The sequence below is a fragment of the Mustela putorius genome, unplaced genomic scaffold (genome assembly GCF_011764305.1).
Source record: "Mustela putorius furo isolate JIRA1106 unplaced genomic scaffold, ASM1176430v1.1 tig00003869_pilon_pilon_pilon, whole genome shotgun sequence".
Classification (NCBI taxonomy): Eukaryota; Metazoa; Chordata; class Mammalia; order Carnivora; family Mustelidae; genus Mustela; species Mustela putorius.
This window is the reverse complement of record NW_025422021.1, coordinates 23,737,501-23,755,895: the sequence shown is the minus strand read 5'-3', so window position 1 is coordinate 23,755,895 and position 18,395 is coordinate 23,737,501. Positions and strand designations below refer to the sequence as shown.

At 39.3% G+C, this 18,395-nt stretch overlaps 1 protein-coding gene across 4 annotated transcripts in view; it reads left to right on the top strand.

Moving 5' to 3' along the window:
• GPD2 (glycerol-3-phosphate dehydrogenase 2) overlaps positions 1-15,789 on the top strand; it is a 141,846-nt gene extending 126,057 nt beyond the window's left edge. For 3 of the 4 annotated variants that reach the window (XM_004743887.3, XM_004743886.3, XM_004743888.3), the window contains exons 10-17: positions 551-685; positions 937-1,112; positions 1,667-1,798; positions 2,911-3,069; positions 8,700-8,812; positions 8,897-8,975; positions 9,166-9,264; positions 12,397-15,789. In XM_004743887.3, the coding sequence (XP_004743944.1) occupies positions 551-685; positions 937-1,112; positions 1,667-1,798; positions 2,911-3,069; positions 8,700-8,812; positions 8,897-8,975; positions 9,166-9,264; positions 12,397-12,522 (1,019 nt within the window). In that variant the 3' untranslated portion in view covers positions 12,523-15,789. The remainder of the gene's footprint in view (positions 1-550; positions 686-936; positions 1,113-1,666; positions 1,799-2,910; positions 3,070-8,699; positions 8,813-8,896; positions 8,976-9,165; positions 9,265-12,396) is intronic. The other variant, XM_045066928.1, reaches the window with a different exon arrangement.
• The last annotated feature ends 2,606 nt before the right edge of the window (positions 15,790-18,395 follow it).

Genomic DNA, 18,395 nt, shown 5'->3' with positions numbered 1-18,395 from the left:
GAGATGAAATGTGTAAATCCAGTGCTTTGACAAGCCTAGGCCTAAAAAAAATGCTCAATAAGATGGTAGTATTGATGAGGGAAGAAGGTAGCCTGTTACAGACTTGTTTGTTTAGTAAGGATCTTTGTCTTTCCTGAGAAGAGGTAGCTAGGTATATCTGGGAGGAAAAGTAACAAGTCCACAAATCTCTAGGTTTGTCTTTGTTTTGTTTCTACTTTTTCGTCATTGTTTCAGCTATTCTAGATCCTTCCAGCTGAGGATTGATAACGTGTTTCTTTTGTTTCCTCTTTTGGTAGGAATCAGTGTCAGTGATGTTCAGGTTATCTGCTTTTTTTCCGGTTCAGATTATCTTTGTGATAAAGTAATTCTTTGAGTTTTTGTTGTACTTATTAACTTGCTTAGTTGTTATATTTAAGGGTTCCTTCTCTCTTTCAAAGCCCATATTCATGTGCTCCATTTACTGAATTCTCTCTTGTTTATTAACTGTCTCAGAGTTTTGTTGAAATATCTTTAAGGCATCCTCTTAACCCTTCCCATTGATTCTTGCCAGTGAGAAGAGGGGACGTCCTGGCAGCATGGAGTGGTATCCGCCCCCTTGTTACAGATCCCAAGTCTGCAGATACTCAGTCCATCTCCCGAAATCATGTTGTGGACATCAGTGAGAGTGGCCTCATCACTATAGCAGGTATGGCATATTACCTTGTGTTTTGGCGGTGTTTTAGATAGGGCCCTGAGTCAAACTGTCACACCAGAATCTCTCTTGATGCTAATGAACAGAGAATTTTTTTTGATGATTCTGAGTAAGGTCTTGCACATCGCTTTGCTATATTTGTTATAAACAACAGGTGAATTTTGTTATGAATCAGTTAGCAAATGGGTCATTATAAGAAAAATAGGGGTAGTAACCTAATGAATTATTTATCAAATTATTTGTAGGTGGAAAGTGGACAACGTATCGATCTATGGCAGAAGATACCATAAATGCTGCTATCAAAGCTCACAATTTTAAAGCAGGACCAAGCAGAACAGTTGGGCTTTTCCTTCAAGGGGGCAAAGATTGGAGCCCCACGCTATACATTAGGCTTGTCCAGGACTATGGGCTTGAAAGTGAGGTGGGTGTGAATCCTCTTTTTCTCCACCTCATCTCACTACTGCCACAAACAGAATTGGCAACCAGGAGGCCTCCCTGATTTAGAATTTCCTTTTGCCGGGTTCATTTCTGTCTGCGTGCTGTGGAAGTGAACTAAGGAAAAAAGCTGATCATACTTTTCTCCGGTTGCCTAAAAAGCAAGGCACACGCTAGTTTCTATTTTAAAGTCTGGGGTGGGTTTGGTTTGTTCTCCGCAGACAGAGCATCATCCCACATTCTTTCTGTCTCAAGTGTAAGGAAGGCTGTTCTTCAGAAGTGACACTGGGGGCAGAGTCAAGCCGAAGCTTCATCAGTCACTGATACAGTGATACATGTGTGGCAGAGTTAGTGCTGGCCTAAGCACTCAGAGCCCAAGTGGTTTCCTCCCACAAAATCAAAATCTAATACCCTCCTGGAACTATTAGTTACGGGCCGTGAAGAACTGACAGGATAAGCGTGTGCTTTTTTTTTTTTTGCTTCATGCCTAGAAGGTATTGCTCTTCAAAGTACCTGCCTAATGCAGTCTGGTTTCCCTAGGTGGCACAGCATCTCGCCGCTACCTATGGTGACAAGGCTTTTGAGGTGGCCAAGATGGCAAGCGTAACTGGAAAAAGGTGGCCCATCGTTGGTGTGCGTCTTGTGTCAGAATTTCCATACATTGAAGCAGAGGTATGTGAGTGGCTACGTGGGAATTTCCTGTCTGCCACGAGATGCTGGTCACCTACTGAAAAATTATGTATATCGTTAAGGTTTAATGCCCATTTGCCAGCCAAAGCCTTCAGGAAAATGTCTGCCCTGCCCAGATCCCTTCATTTATAAACTTACATGTTAAATCTGAAGTGATATGGACAGTGGAAATGATCTGAATAGAAAAGATGTATTTCTTCCTCTTCCGCAGAGCTACCCCAAATCTTGTGACTTCACAGTTGTTGTTTCTTTTGTAAATTTGTAACTCCTCGAGTTTATACTCACTCGCTAGCTGTTGACATACCTTGGTTTGCACTTAACTTCCCAAAGACTGAAGCTTTATTTCTCATCGAGTTTCTTCATTTCGTGAAACCAGAGAGCAGGCTTTGTATTTATTTATGATTCATTGTACTTTGAAAAACGAGGGTCCAGTGAGCATTTGTTTGTTGGTTAACCACAAGCCTTCTGTCCTCTTGATACTCTTAGACAGAAAACTCTAGACAGCCTAAAGAGATGAAACCATACTTTTTTAAAAAAATATATTTATTTATTTATTTGACAGACAGAGATCACTAGTAGGCAGAGAGACAGGCAGAGAGAGGAGGAAGCAGGCTCCCTGTTGAGCAGAGAGCCTGATGCGGGGCTCCATCCCAGGACCCTGGGATCATGACCTGAGCAGAAGGCAGAGGCTTTAACCCACTGAGCCAAGTAGGTGCCCTGAAACCATACGTTTCAATACTTGTTCTTTGCCTACTTGGCTATGTAAATTAACACCATATGATGTATAAGCAGAGAGGTAAGTGAGTACTGTGGGTGGTAAATGGGAAACAATGCAGTTTGCATTTTTGCACCAGGGTCAGTTCAGGAAGAAGGCATCAGCTTTTTTCCATTTTGTCCCAATTTACAAACCTCTTTCAGCAAATCGATAAGGAGCTTGTATGATGTTCTTATTTGCGTCATGCCTCTTAGAGGACCAGGGTATATAGAGAGCAATGTCACTTTCCCCTGAGTGTGAATTATTTTCAAGTGAAATTTTATTTCTTTTTTTTAAAGATAAGGCCCACACTGATAATTTTGCTTTAATTTCAACTCAGGTGAAATATGGGATTAAGGAGTATGCCTGTACAGCAGTGGATATGATTTCGCGGCGGACTCGCCTGGCCTTCTTAAATGTCCAGGCAGCAGAGGAAGCTCTCCCCAGGATCGTTGAACTGATGGGCAGAGAACTGAATTGGGATGATTTCAAAAAAGAGGTATTATATAGAAGTCTTTGAAACCACAGTTCCTTTAAAACCACAAGATATGTCACGTCTTTTGTCTGTTAGTAGAGGCTAGTATAGTTTTCAGTGGGAATTTTTTATTTCTTACCAGTTTCTGCATGTGGGGAGTGTGTTTAGTATTGCTAGGTCTTAGGATCCCAACTGGAAAGATATTCTGGTTTCAAAATGTGTTGTTTGTTTCTGGAAAATCCCTTTTAGAAAAATACTCTTCAATTTGTGGTCATAATTCCTGAAAAAGTAGGATAATAATGATTGTGGGTAGAAACTTTTCTGGTTTTCATTGAAAACACTTTTAGAATGTATTCTAAATTTCCATGGTGAAATTCACACTTGTGCAAATTTGCCCTCAGTAGGAAATAGCGGTTTTATTGCCTGACCACTAAATGCTTATTGATTTGTGTCATTTGGAATTTTATATTTATATCCAAATTAAAAAAAAAAAGAAAAAACAGTGATGCTCAGATGCCCACATGTACAGCCCTGGGCTTGTTGTAATAAACAGAAGATTGTCATGAATTTTAATTAAACCAAATTGTTATAATATGCAGAGGCATTTTCATGTATTTATAGGAAAAATTGCTTTCTGTGCTCCTTGGTTCTGTTCCTTACCCCCTGCCTAGTCTTTCTTAAACCAGTTCCACTGAAGCTTGTTTTTGCCACTTTCTGAGACTAGCTCTGATCACGCTCACTGCTGGCTTCCATTTGCTCAATATACTTGTCAGTTCTTGGTCCTCCATTACTCGTGCATTTAGTGGCCTTGACACAGTTGATTCCTCCCTCCTTCTTGAACTCCTTTCTGGAATCCTCTCTGTCTTCATCTAGTCAGGCTGCTGTTACAGAATACTACAGTCTAGGGTTACTCTTACCTAGACTTAACAACAGGCATTCCTTTCTCTCAATTCTGGAGGCTAGAAGTCTGAGATCAGAGTGCCAGCATGGTTGGTTTCTGGTAAGAGTGCTCCTGCTGACTTTCAGAGAGCTGCCATCTTGCCGTGTCCTCTCGTGGAAGAGAGAGAGGGAGAAAGAGGGATCCCATTCTCAAGACTCATCTAAACCTCGCCAAAGCCCCATCTCTGAATATCATCACACTGGGGTTAGGGCTTCAACATATGGATTTGGGGGACGGGGTGGTTCAATCCATGGCACCAGCTCTTTTGGATCTCCTCCTCTTTCTCTCCAAACACTACCTCCACCAGCACTCACGACTACTACTACTCCTACTGACCTCTCCATGTCAAAAATAGTTATTCCACCTTTAGTTCCTTAGACCTAAATCTCAGTATCATACCTGATCTGAATCCATCCACAAACTGTATCATATTTATCTGCGAAGAGTGGCTTGAATTCAACCCCTTCTTAACACAGTCAGCTGCTATCACACTGCTTTCAGCTACCAGCATTTCTTCCATGGTTTATTATAAAAGCTTCCCTCCCACAGGGCAGTATTCTTACTTTAACAACTTAAGCAATTCTATTAAAACATAAGCCCAGATCTTTGGATATGTCAGTCCAAATGAAGTGCAGAGGGGAGGTCTGAACTAAAGATACAAATTTCTGTTGGTATTTAAGCCATCAGGCCAGACGAGATCTCGAGATCTCGTGGGGAGTTTGTGCAGTGAGATAACAGCAAGTTGTTCCAACACAGCCCTGGAGCTCTCCAGAGTTCAGAAGGGGGGTAGATAAAGAAGACGCCTGGAGCAAGGGAAAGTGATAGCTAGTGAGGTTGGAGAAAGGGTGAAAAGACTGAAGAAGGAGTTGTGTCTCAGAAGGAAAGGAAGAAAATATTTCAAGAAAAGAAAAGTAATCTACTGTATCAAATGATGCTGATCGACTAGAAGGATGAGGACTGATAATGAACAATTACTTTTGCCGAAACACCCTCTGGTTTACTCAAAGCCAAAGTCATGACAGCGGTTTGTTTACAAGGTCTCCAGGATCTGGCCACCACCTTTCTGATCCCCGTGGACTTCCCATTCACTCACTCCCCACAAGCTGAGTTGCTCTTCCTTATTTAAGCTCTGCTGATTTCTCTGCCTGGAACGTTCTTTCCTAGGTAACCTCATGGCCTAGCCCTTCACTTCCTGTCCCTCTCCCTACCTTATTTTTCTCTTTGGCATCTGTTCCTATAGGATATACCATGTATTCCATTGTTTGTTTCTTTGTTATCTGCCTCTCATCCAGGAAATGGGCTTTCCAAAGGAGAGGACATGATCTGGTTTGTTTCTGTAACCTCAGTGCCCGTCATGGCAGGCCCTCAATAAGTAACTGTCAATGAGTGAATGAACATAACTGAGCATCTGTGTCCTATATGGAAGGTGTAAGGAAGGCCTGAGCATAGATCCTGTCCTTAAAACATTCTCATTCTGGTGTAGATTCCCAAAGGTGGTTACATATCAGAATCACTTGAAATATAGGGAAAGCAAGCAGATTTTTGAGGGTTGGCTTTAGACTATCAAATTCAGGGTCTTCGGGGCTGAAACCATGACCTTGCATTTTAAAATTTCTCCTAACTTTAGTGCAATGTTTGTAGTGTACTGATGGCAGGAGTCACACTGGCTGAAGAGGTCCTTCACCTGACCTTTGGTTAGCCTTTACACCTTTTTATAGGTGAGAACACAGGCTCAGTGAGTACATCCAGTCGGAGTTCATACAGCTAGTGAATTGTGGAACAGGAGCTGAAGCCAGGTACTCTGATTTCAGGGCCTGAGCTTTCCCGACCTTACCCTGTTGCCCCTGCATTGGCAGGACTGGATGTAGCTCTTCCAGTGTCGATTTCGATTTGATGGACTAAAGCTGCCTACAGAGACAACCCAAGAATGAAACTTGTGCCTTTTACTAATGCCAATCATTTTTTTTTCTTTTAACCATATAGAAAGATTGGGGATAATGTGTTCCTGTAAAAATTATGGTTGGAAAGATTTGAATATGCAGGAAGATAGCTGGTGCCAGGAATTCAGGCTGTAGGAGGTAGGAAGGAGGAAGAAAATTCTGTAAACTGGCTGTGTTTGGCCCTCCTGAGGAAACTAGATTTAACTTCATTCAGTTCAAGTTTTATGAGTAGATTCGTGTGCTCAGAATATTCTCCCTTCCCCCCTCAACAAAGTAAGAGAAATAAACGACCTCAAGTTATTACCTAGTATCTGAGCTGTAGGAGTATTAATGAGACCTGTGGACAGTCTAGAGAGAACAAAGGAAAAGGAAAAAAAAAGAATTAAAGGTTAGAAAGCTGGACTTCTGAGAAAAGGTTAAAAGCATTGGGATTATTTAACCTGCAAAAGTGAAAGCAGAACAAGGTGATAAATAACTCTCTGTAGATGAATTGTGGTTGTTTTTCCAAGTCAATACTTAATGAGTGACTTGTATACTGAGCATTATACCAAATATTTTAGGGGAATAATAACTAGCTCATAGTTTCAAGGATCTTGAAATCTAATTGAGTGGTTACAACCAGTATACACCTCACAAACGCATGTCAGTTTTCAAAATTGAGAGAAAGATTTAGAGAACAGCTACTCAAGAGATCGAATCCAACATCAAAAGAACTGATAAAGGAAGAACACATTGTCTAAGGGAACTGGGTTGATAGAGGAGTTGGTGGACATTTAGAGAATGGGACATTGCCAAATTGGACTCTGCAAGGTGTAAACCAAAAGATGACTACATGGACAGAAGAATTTGGGAAACTCTGAGTTCAACAAAGGAAACCATTTTTTTTTTTTCTTTAGCACAGATGATTTGGTGCTTTTAAATGTGTGTGTGCATTGTTCGTTTCCAAAAGGGAACTTATTCAGAGATGGGGACCCACCTCTCTCTCTTTGGAAGGGCTGCAGAGAGGGAGACTAGCACTACTCAAGATGAATGTTGGGAAATGCTGCCATCACGTTTAGTGAGGCAGATTTTATACCTTCATACATACATATATTTCCTTGAGAGACTTTAACGAGAAGACCACTTAAGTCAATTGAGAGGGCCTCACAAAAAGAAATTTTTTCAAAATTGATTCTTATGAGAAGGGAAAGGGGGCAGCAAGTGAAGAAACGGGACTGTGATTCAGAACAAAGCCAGCTGATAAACACCATATTTAAAACAGATGGAAGACAGGTGCTCCGCAATGAAAGGGTTCCTGGACTAATGTGAATGTAGGAATAGAACAGTGTCAGAGGTTCCCCTAACAGTGTCAGGGGAAAAAATGCTAAGGACACCAAAAATAAATTTATTTTATTTATTCATTTTTTAAAAACTTTTCTCTTTTAAAGATTTTATTTATTTATTTGACAGGCAGAGATCACAAGGAGGCAGAGAGGCAGGCAGAGAGAGAGGGGGAAGCAGGCTCCCTGCTGAGCAGAGAGCCCGATGTGGGGCTTGATCCCAGGACTCTGAGATCATGACTTGAGCTGAAGGCAGAGGCTTTAACCCACTGAGCCACCCGGACGCCCCCACAAATAAATTTTAAAAATCGTAAAGAATGCATGGAAGGCCTAACCTAGATCATTGCGTAAAATGAGTGGCACCATATTTTTGAATGCGGGAGAAAAGAGAGAACAATTCAACTCAGAGTCTAAAACCAAATTTCTTTCCTTCTTTTTTTGTCAAGGAGAACAGTTTTCAGTGTGAAAAGAGCAAAATAAATATTGGTAAGAGGAAATAGATATTCAAATAGGAGGCTGCTCTAAATGAGTTTATATGCCAGCCTAGAAAAATGATATCTCTGGATACTCAGAGAATTTGCAGATGGGATTATTTAACTACCGTTGAGCTTTAAAATATTGTGGCAAATAAGAACAGAACCAGAAGACAGAAGGTGGGCAAATGTAGTACAAAATGCCAAAAAGAGAAAGGAAAGAAAAAGACGGTTTGTAAGCTGTAAGCCAGCAGGAGAGTGCCGTGAAAAACCAAGTCCGTGTTCTCTACAACACTTACTATCTTCTGGGACTGGGGACAGTGGAAAGTGTCAGAGTAACTGTTCAGAGAACTTGTTTCTTCTTCTGACTCTGTAGCTCCCACCGAACTCTCAGCATTCTTGTGACAAAGCTTCAGGGTAGCTGATCCCATGATATCTGTCAGTGACTTTGCCTCCACATCATAGTGGCTGTTTGTCACCTTTAATTGCTTTAATTGTCACTAAACCACAAGGATCGGGTTCTCTAGATTTGGCTAGATGATACTGGGTGATAATATTCCTCAGTAAAAAGAAACAAAATATTAAAACAACAACATGAATGAGTCTCAGAATCCTCATGCTGTGTGAAAGCAGTCAGACAGAGAACACTATGTACTGTAGGGGCCCTTTTATGTGAAACTCGGGAAAATGCGAAAACACTCTGCAGACAGAGAGCGGATCAGTGATGACTTGAGCCTAGCAGATCAACTGAAAACAAAAAAGGGGGCCATTTCTTCGGGTGATAGAAATGTCTTATATCTTGATCGTGGTAGAGTATACATCAAACTGCGTATCTAAAATAGGTGCATTTTATTGAATATAAATTATACTTCAGTGAAACTGGAAGAAATAAAAAATTGTGCTGGTCAGAAAAGTAAGAAAGGAAAAAAAATCAATAATTCTTTCCATAAATCTTTGAACTTTGTGTATGCTTGTGTTTTAGGAGGAACTTGAAACAGCCAGGAAGTTTCTGTATTATGAAATGGGCTATAAATCTCGATCAGAACAGTTAACAGATCGCTCTGAAATTAGCCTCCTGCCTTCTGACATCGACAGGTACTTCTAATAAGTTTCCGTATTTCTCTGTTGTGACTTGACCTATGGAGGTATGTTTTTCCAATGTTCAATGTTGTGTTCCAGGTACAAGAAGAGATTTCATAAGTTTGATGCAGACCAAAAGGGCTTTATTACCATTGTTGATGTTCAGCGTGTATTAGAGGTAATATTTTTTTAGCTCAATGTCTTTGCTAGCAGAAAAACATAAAAACTCGATTAGATCATTTTTTCTGCCTCTAATGCTTTCTATAAGTAATTTTCTCCTGTAATTTTTGAAAGGTTGGTAGCTTTAATAAAAGGGCATGCATTATTTTTAATTAAACCTCCTTATTTTGTGCTTTCCTTTCATTTAGAGTATCAACGTCCAAATGGATGAGAATACACTACATGAAATTCTGAATGAAGTAGACTTGAACAAAAATGGACAAGTGGAACTCAATGAATTTTTGCAGGTGAGCTGTGGTGAGGGGAAACACGTGTGTTTGGTTTTTATCTTTTGGTTGTGAATGGTTGTTCAAGAATGGATTCTTTTTTTTTTTTTTTTTTAAGATTTTATTTGACAGGCAGAGATCACAAGTAGGCAGAGAGGCAGGCAGAGACAGAGAGAGGGGGAACTAGGCTCCCTGCCAAGCAGAGAGCCTGATGCAGGGCTCCATCCCAGGACTCTGGGATCATGACCGGAGCCAAAGGCAGAGGCTCTAACCCACTGAGCCACCCAGGCGGCCTCTCAGGATGGATTCTTAAGTCCACACGGTTGTCATGTCATTCTGAAAAAAAGAATGCTTGAAGCCAGCAAAGTTTCCCTCGGTCTGCACTCCAGGATCAGGCTCTGCATGGAGCATGTTCTTTTCTCTTTCTTTCTTTCTTGTTTTTTTCTTTGTTTTGTTTTGTTTTCTTCTTCTAAGACGTTCTGTTGTGTTGGGCAATTTCAATTAACAATTTAATCATGGTTTAAAGGCTGAATAAGAAGTATGCTTTTTAGAAAAATATGCCATGGACTACCACTGCCAGACCATTTTTCACCTGCTTCAAAAGAGGCACACACTGTATTTCTAATGTGGAAAGTAATTTTTTAAAAGATATTGAAAAATATTCTAGTTGTATTGATTTGAGGATATTTACTAGAGACCCTACAATGTAATTATTATATTCCTACATTATGAAGAACCTGAAAAGCAAAAGAAAGGAAACCTGTATTTTGAGGGTCAAGATCCCATAATTCAAGCATTTCTGTTTCCATTGTTCCACTTCCCCAAGTCTCAACTGTTTAATCGTAATCGTGAAGAAAGCAAATTCTGTTATTCTAACTTCCAACTGGAGGCTACACATCATTCCTTAAAAGTTCCTTAAAAGAAGGAAATTTAATAAACCCATATGTTATTTGTAGCTGTCCATAGGACTACTGCTCATATGAAGAATGCACTGGTTTCCAAGTGGCCGGATTTTTTCCACAGTGCTTCTTGGGGCAGGTATTTCAAATGAATGCCAGGTCTTGCTTGTACCCTGGCAATGATGAATGCTGAACATGAAATAAATTAATGCTGGGGATTTTGGTCAATGTCAGCCCTTTCTTCACTGTGTCAAGTTAAACAAACAATATCAAGGCAAAGGAAATGGTAATTGTCTCTCTGGAGATGAGCTGCAGATAAGAGCATTGTTGAATCTAAATGCAGAAAATTTTCACAGGTTGTGTCCAGCATTACAAAAAAGAATGTTTAGTTCTTTAGCTTACTGTTTAAGTGCACATTTGAAATGGAGCTTAAAATATATGCTGGGGAATTAGAAACCATTGAATACATTTTTTTTTTTTTTGGTCTAGTTTTTTCTCAAGAATATTTTATTGTTTGTCTCAAATTTTAGAAAACTTTTCTTCAAGGAAATAGCTTATGCTTCATTTCATGGGTGTTGTAAATAAACAATAGCATTTAGGGTTGAAAGATCTGGAGTTTTAGAAACGATAAGAGTCTAATTTTATAGATATGCTATGTGACTTGGGTTTTAAGTAATTTTCTTGAGTGCAATAGAATTAAACACATGGAAAATAATTTAAAACATCTGCAGATTTCCTTGTAGAGTTTTTAAATAATTATTTCTTGTCCACTTCTAAATGAAAGAGACTATTCATGCTTCTACTAAGTACAAATACACAGTGTAATTTTCAACTTAAAAAATGCTGACCATATTTCTCATGAAATATATTCACACCTGAATGTTGTTGTTGTTGTTTTTTCCCCTCATAATATGGTTTCAAAATACTTGTAATGTTTAAAGAAAGCTGAATTTTCAAAGGTTGGTACATCATATAATGTTTATGAATCAAGAAAAAAACTCTAGCTCTATCAATTTTGTTAGCTCCAGTAAACTTAGAAGGTCTTCATGGAACCATAGACAAAACAATAAACAGCAAATTGTTCTGTCTTTAGATGTCAGCATTCTTTACGTCACACCATTTGTCAGACGTAAAGTATGTTTTCAGGGTGTTTTTTTAAAATAAATTATTTTTCTTTTCTGAACATAAAGAGCCCATGTTTATCCCATGAAACACCTATTTGAATGTAGATCTGTGTTTTCAATAATCATCATGGAACAATCACTACAGATGTTGCATGGTTACATGACTTTATTTTTAGGTTTGGGCTCTAATGACGCCCTGCATGTAGGAGTCCGTCTCTAATAAGCAGTGGCTTGTGAAACAGCTTTTAATAAGGTCATGAAATTCTGATCCAGCCCTTTGGCAGATGCCTCTGACTCTTATTCAGAGTCATTTTTAAGAAATGTATCTCTGTAGGCTCAAGAGTATAACCCTAAAAATATTTTGAGAATTTTTCCTGGTGAATGGCTGAGTTCTTTTTCAAATAAATAAATACAAAAGATTGGGAAAGTGAGCTCAAGAAAAGCAAATAGTTAAAACCACATCAACTTGAGAAAGAAAGAAAAAAAATCCCCATGCTCATAATTGCAAAGTGCCTTCCAGATTAAAGGCCTTTGCCCGCTGACTGCATGTAATTTCAAGACTAATTCTGATTTTATCCATTGGATAAAAATGAATTAACTAAAATCTGGGCTGTGGAGTGCTTTTAATTCTTAAGGTAGATCTCTGGGTCCATTTCAAGGACTTAAATGTAAATTACTTTAAAAAGTCTTTAAGGAATTTGGATTTAAGGGACTTGAAGTTGTCAAGTACAGTAACACTAAAACAGAGTAGTTAAATATAGGTCATGATTTGTCTTGGTTCAATCCCTGCGATTCCTTTTTAAGATTTTTAAATGAAATTACAGATCCAATATTTGAGTGGCTCCAAAAAAATATGTGCCCTGAGCACATGAAAGGGGTAAAAATTGATGCATTCGATTTGCATTTTAAAAGCAGGCTGACTGGCTAGATAGGTATAGTTTTCACAGCCCTGAAACACCTGCCCCTTTCCTGCCTTTTGAGATGTTCAAAGATTGTATTCTTCTTATTGGAGCTGTAATACCCACTATGGGTTTTTGATGGAGCCACTGCAGAGGTAACCATTAAGACGCGGTGAAGAAAGGGGGGAAGCACGCCTGCCTTCTGACCCTGTTGCCTATTTTCTCTTGAAGCTGATGAGTGCTATTCAGAAAGGAAGGGTGTCCGGAAGCCGGCTCGCGATCCTGATGAAAACTGCAGAAGAGAACCTCGACAGAAGAGTCCCCATTCCAGTGGACCGAAGCTGTGGAGGATTGTGAGTCTGGGCAGTACATCCACAGCCAACAGACATGGGAACAACAAATCATCCTGTAACAACCAGAGATGACTTAGACCACTCCAAAACAGTGGCTATGGGTAGCTGCCTTTGTTAACACTGGGAAACATTCCAAAGCTTTAGGGTGTTGATTTGTCTTTGCCATTCAATCTAGCTTCTGAACAGTGTATTTTATCTTGTTTCTTACTTTCAGTGCACACCGATTTAATATTCTGCATCCATTTTGTAACCTCTTAGACTGGACCTACTCCCTTTTCGTTTGTCTCTTCACTTATTCTGGGTCATTCTTAAGGACAGAGCATTTTGGCCAAAATTGAATAGAAGCTAGAAAAATTCCGTGAGGTGCACAAAGCTTTGGGCGTTAAGACTGTAGGTAGGATTTGCTCCTAACAGAAATGGAGCAGGGAGTGACCTATAGAAATGATAGCATTTCTGGAGACCGCTCAGATCCTTCTTCCCGGAGCTGGTCTGTCTTCCCCATCCAAACAATATTGTGTAGTTTCATATCCAGGTATGACTGGCAAAACTGGAGAGGGAAGACAAAGTTTAGATCTGGTTACAGGAGCGAGTCTCAAAGAGAAACTGAACGCTTCCAGAATCACAGGTGTATGATAAGGATAGCATTGACATTTGCTGGATTACACTGATAGTTTCATCTCAGCAATTCGTTTTTTTTTTTTTTTCCCCCCAGTCACTGCTGGTTTTTCTTTGACTATTATAGTTGCCAGGAAGATCCTTGCTTTTCATATTTTAAAACCAGCATTTAAGTGGCAAGTTGGATGTAATGAAATGAGACTAAACTTCTCAAATCCTTACAGCAGTAATAAAGTTAAAGATTTAAAATCTGTGTGTGTATATCCACACACGATAGCACGATTTTCAATCCCCAAATCCTAAACTGTGGAGCATGTGCTGTTGTCAAACATGGCCTATTTGGCTTAATTTATTGCATCATTTTGGGGGAGTAATTTCAAATGGAGAGTAAAAGAAGATCGAAGTAACCTTTAGTTAACTTTAATTATAATTATTTGTAAAAAGGCACAATGCTGCAGTATTCAAGGTCATTTGGGTTGCTTAAAGCCTTTCTCCTTCGTGGAAAAGTTCTCAACCACAGAGAAAAAGAAAAGAAGTAGAACCATGCACAACTCATATCTACACACAGACCCCTCTCACACCACACACACACACACACACAAATAAATCTGCATTGAATTTAAAAAATAATGCGTTGAATTTAAAGGGCCAATGTGGTATGATGCTTTTGCAATACTTCACTAGCATTTTAACCAATGACCTGAATTTTTACCCACTGTGCTTCCTTCTGTGAGGTTAACTACCTGCCTTTTTATTTTCTAAGATCAGGTTGTATATGTAATAGGAGATAGAACTCTATATTTAATGGCAGGCTTTAATTGCACAGACTTGAGATCTTAGTTTTGTTTGTTTGTTTGTTTTTTAAACTAGTACATAAAACACTTTGTGCTGTTATTTCTATTTATTTGACCATTGTAGAGTACCTTTCTGCCTCATTCAAGTGGGGTATGAGCCTGGAGGTCATAATGTTAACACTGGAGGTTCACTCAACCTAAGCCCCCACCCCACTTCAAAACAATCATTTGTTTTTTTTAAATGAAGTTCAGACTTGCCACTTCCATAAGGAAAACCTAAAACGGAGCCAAGGATGCTCCCAGGTATCACTGTGAACATTTTTCTTTCAACGTGGGAGCATTTTACACTGCCTTTAAAAAAAAAAAAACATTAGAAGCATGTGGCTTTGTAATTTAGTGGGGGTTTTTTTGGTTTTGTTTTGTTTTTATTTTTGTTTTTTAATCAAGACAATAAGTTCCACTGTTTAGAACCTGGTGACCCTTGATAAAAATGCTGTCCTTTAAAGCGCCATGCATGACGTACCACAATACAGTACCTTTGTGCTCTCTCTCTCTTTCTCTCTTTCTAGTTAGATCAAGATAGCGAGAACTTGTGCCCTCCCTGAACCCTGAACCCATTACAGTAGGGACCGGCTTAATAGGCTGACTGGCCTGTGCAGAACTGTGTGTGTACAACAGGCTGGTTTGTGCACGCTTTGCTCGGAGTAAGTTCCTTTAAGGACAAAGAAAAGCGCACTTTGCTTCCTTTGAGTGTCTCTGCTTTTGCTGAAAATCTGCTAATTCTAAAACATACGCTCCTTCACCAATCCCAGAGACTCGTCTTGGAAGTGAGCTGGTTCCAAGTCTTTACTGTGAATGAAGCACCCCCTCATTTTTGTGTGAGTTCTTAATTAAACCTGTACAGCTTCTGTACCTGATTTCAGAAAAGGGGAGAGGAAATGGAGGGTTAGCCCCTTCAAAACCTATTTGAAGGACAAGGGAATTTTTCTTTTCTTTTTGTACGTATGGGATACTAGGTGATTCTGTGGGGGTGGGGTTGGGGGGGTGCAGAGATTGTCTTTATCATCAAGTGATTTGTTTCAAGAGCCTTTAAGGGGATTCAGGTGAAGGAACCCCCATCTGTGGGGAAGAGATGGATTTCCTTTAAATAGCCCCATACCACAGTCCTAACAATAGTGACCATGCTGGATTATTTGTTAAGCCAAGGCTGTCTGCTTCGTAGCCCTCACGCTGTTTGCAAGATTCTTGCTTTCAATCAGTTTATACCAAGTGCAACTTGAGGATTTCTACTATTAAATGCATGCTCCCTATTCTGCTTTAGTTTCTAGCTTCGTTTTGTCTTTTCCAAAATATGTAGCTTTGGGTCTTGTACAACAACGCAAATTTCATTGTGACTTTGACTAAACATACTGTAAGGATGATCACCGATCTTATTTACTTTTTTATGTATTGTTAAAGATTTTTTGGCCTATGAATGTAATAACATTAAAGTCAGTGACGCTCTAACTTGCACTGTTTTGCATTATGTCCACCGTTTTCAGGGAATAAAAAAGCCCTACTGTGTTTTTAAAGACTCAAGTACAAGCCGGTGCTGGAGTGAATACGCGCACTGCATGCCTTTAAACGTGGCCCTTTCGTGTATGTGTTGGGTTATTGTTCTAGATGGGACTGTTAAATACTGTGTTTGAGGTTGGGTTGTCATTTTTATAACTGTCTTGGTGTTTTATCGCCATTATTTATTACTTTTGATATACAGAATGAGCTGCATGCATTTATAGAGCAATAAGAAGATGTATTTAATGTGCCTTGTTTTTAACTGAATAAGAACTGAAAGCACGAATCAATAAAACTGATTAAAATGGTCCAGTTGCTGGCATTTTGATGTTACTTACAGTCAGAGAAATAACTTTGATTACTGTTGAAGTTTAAAAAAAGTTTGAAAATATTTCCAGCAATTTTTTTTTTTTAAATGGCACTTACCCATTAATTCTTCTGGCTTGGAATTTTGTAATTTTATCTCAAAAGTGAATCTCTGCATAGACAAATGTAATTTTATGAGACTGCCAGAATTATTTGTATTAATTTGTTGCTGGAGCCTTTAGGGCACGACTTCTGTATTTGTGCAATCCTATTCTAAAATTATATTCATCCCGTTACAACTCTGTTGAATTCTTTTTTTTTTTTTTCTTTCCTCCACCTCCCCCCACTCCCCCCACTTGGTCAACCAGAGCTTTTCAGCCTGAGTGTTCCCAGGCACACTGATGAATTTTATCATAACTAAAATCAATAGAAATGAATGGGAAAGATTACATAATCCATTTTGATCATCTTACATGTCAAGTTAGTGCAGGGTTGCCAAGTGTTGATAAATGCTCTGACAGAAAAAATGCTATATATTTTCATTGTCAGTAAATCAGTAAAGCTGTTATCAGTTTTAACACAAATTTTATAATGCCCATGTTATTTTATAGGTTTTGATTTACACATGTATATGGAGCACGTTCTCCATTTGTGGTTTAGATGTGCGGCCTCCTGGTTTTACATGCTCAAAGGCCTGTGTGAGTTTCTGAAGCTTCTTTGAAATTGTATAGAATCCCGCAAAGCGATGACTCCCGGACAGACTTGCAACAATGAGCTGTTTGTTCAGTGCCTGGAGCAAAATATATTGCCGCTCAAAACGTCGTCCAGTGAGCTAGCTTATCCAATTTTATAGCACTTTAAAATTTGTCAACATAAAATTTGTCCAAATCCCTGGCTCCCAGTTTTCAAAATGTATAAAATATATGGTAAATCAAAGAAAGGGAAATAGATACTAACATCCGTATTCACAATCTTTGGCAACACTGCATTATCACTGGTGTCAGATTTCACCTGATGCCCTTTGATTTACAAAGGAAGGAAACATAAGTTTCCAATTGGTGTGGCACCCTTAAAAGGAGAGAATTTCTGTAGAGGAGATGGCTTGATGAGCCTTTTGTGCCTATATTTTGTACTTGAGGCATCTGGCTACCAAACTCGTGAAATGCACACACGAAACGTCAGCTGTGTGAGCTATTAGGACACGCGAGATAGTCCTGCAAGATCCAGTGCAAAGACCATTTTGGACCCTTGGCAAAAAGTCAAGATCTACCTTGGCATTTCGTTAAATCCCTGACCCAGAATCCCAAAATTCATTTGATCTAAGCAAGATACTGCTTGAGCAAAATATCAGGGCCATGTTCCTTCTCCTCATTTGGCACTGAATGGCATTGTTCAGTAAACCAGTAAACCCTACCACCAGTTCCCCTGTGAGTTCCCTGTATTCGTGTCAGAGTCACTTGAAACCGTGAAGGTTAAGGTATGTAACCTGTAGTCATGGAGAGTGTCGCATGTTTCAGCGAAGAGAAGGAAGGCTTGAGTGTCATGGCACCCACCGTGGCTACTGTTAGAGCGTGGCACTTGCCCCTTCTGGTTGCACCAGCTTCTGAGCCCTTTCAGCCCGTTATCTGGTGTCTTAAGCAGTGTCTCTGGTCTCATTTTCTAGGTACGGCGGCTCCCATAGAGCCCAGCTTCACTTCTCTGTTGCTGCTGCTAGCTTTTCTTCCCTGTGATGTCTCAAGGAGCAGGGAGGTGTAAAAAAAAAAAAAAAAAACAAAAAAAACCCGTTTTCCTTCTTTTGGCCCTAAGGCCTGTAAAAAGCAGTTTGGGTTGAGGACAGTCTTGAATCGGGAAAGCTGCTTTTTCTTAGCCCCACGATTTCTTTACTCATTTTAACCTTCTAAAACTGGGTCTGACTTTTTCATAATCTCTTAAAAATTCCACTTCGGCATATCTGATTTTGCTTTAAAGGCGACCTTCCTCTGTTTGTTTAAGTGATCTAAACGTAATGAGCTTGATCAACATATCACTTTTCTTGAACCTGACCTTAATGGCCTCTTCAGAGCAAGCAGTCCCCTCTTCACCACCTCCTTCCTTCAAGGGTCTTAGAGTAAACAGCTGCTGCTGCTTCCTTTGCGTTTGTTGCCCGGTAGATTTGCTCTTCTTTGCTTGAAAGAATTTCTTCTTGTTGTTTTCCATCCTCACCATTAATGGATTTACAATTCATTTTTATGCATCTTGAGTTTTTCCTATCCAAGTTAAGAAGCTGTAAATCTTAGATCCATTGAAATGACAGTGAGAAATATTTCATTTTATCCCATGAATCATTTGCCATCCTTATTGCAGAAAAATGGCAAAATTATGGTGTACCATGTTTTCATAAATTACCCTGTCTCCCCCCCACCCCAATTCATTTCATTATTTGTTTGGAAAGACTGTAAGAGTCAGAATCCAGACACTTGTGGTAAACAATTCTGATTTTACAGCGGGCTAATCAAAATTTCATAACATCACAAATTAATTCCTCGGGCACCGTGAAGAATTTAATTCCTGTACAAAATATATCATCTATAACTAAAAAAATAGCTTTATATTAAAGTACACTCTGTGA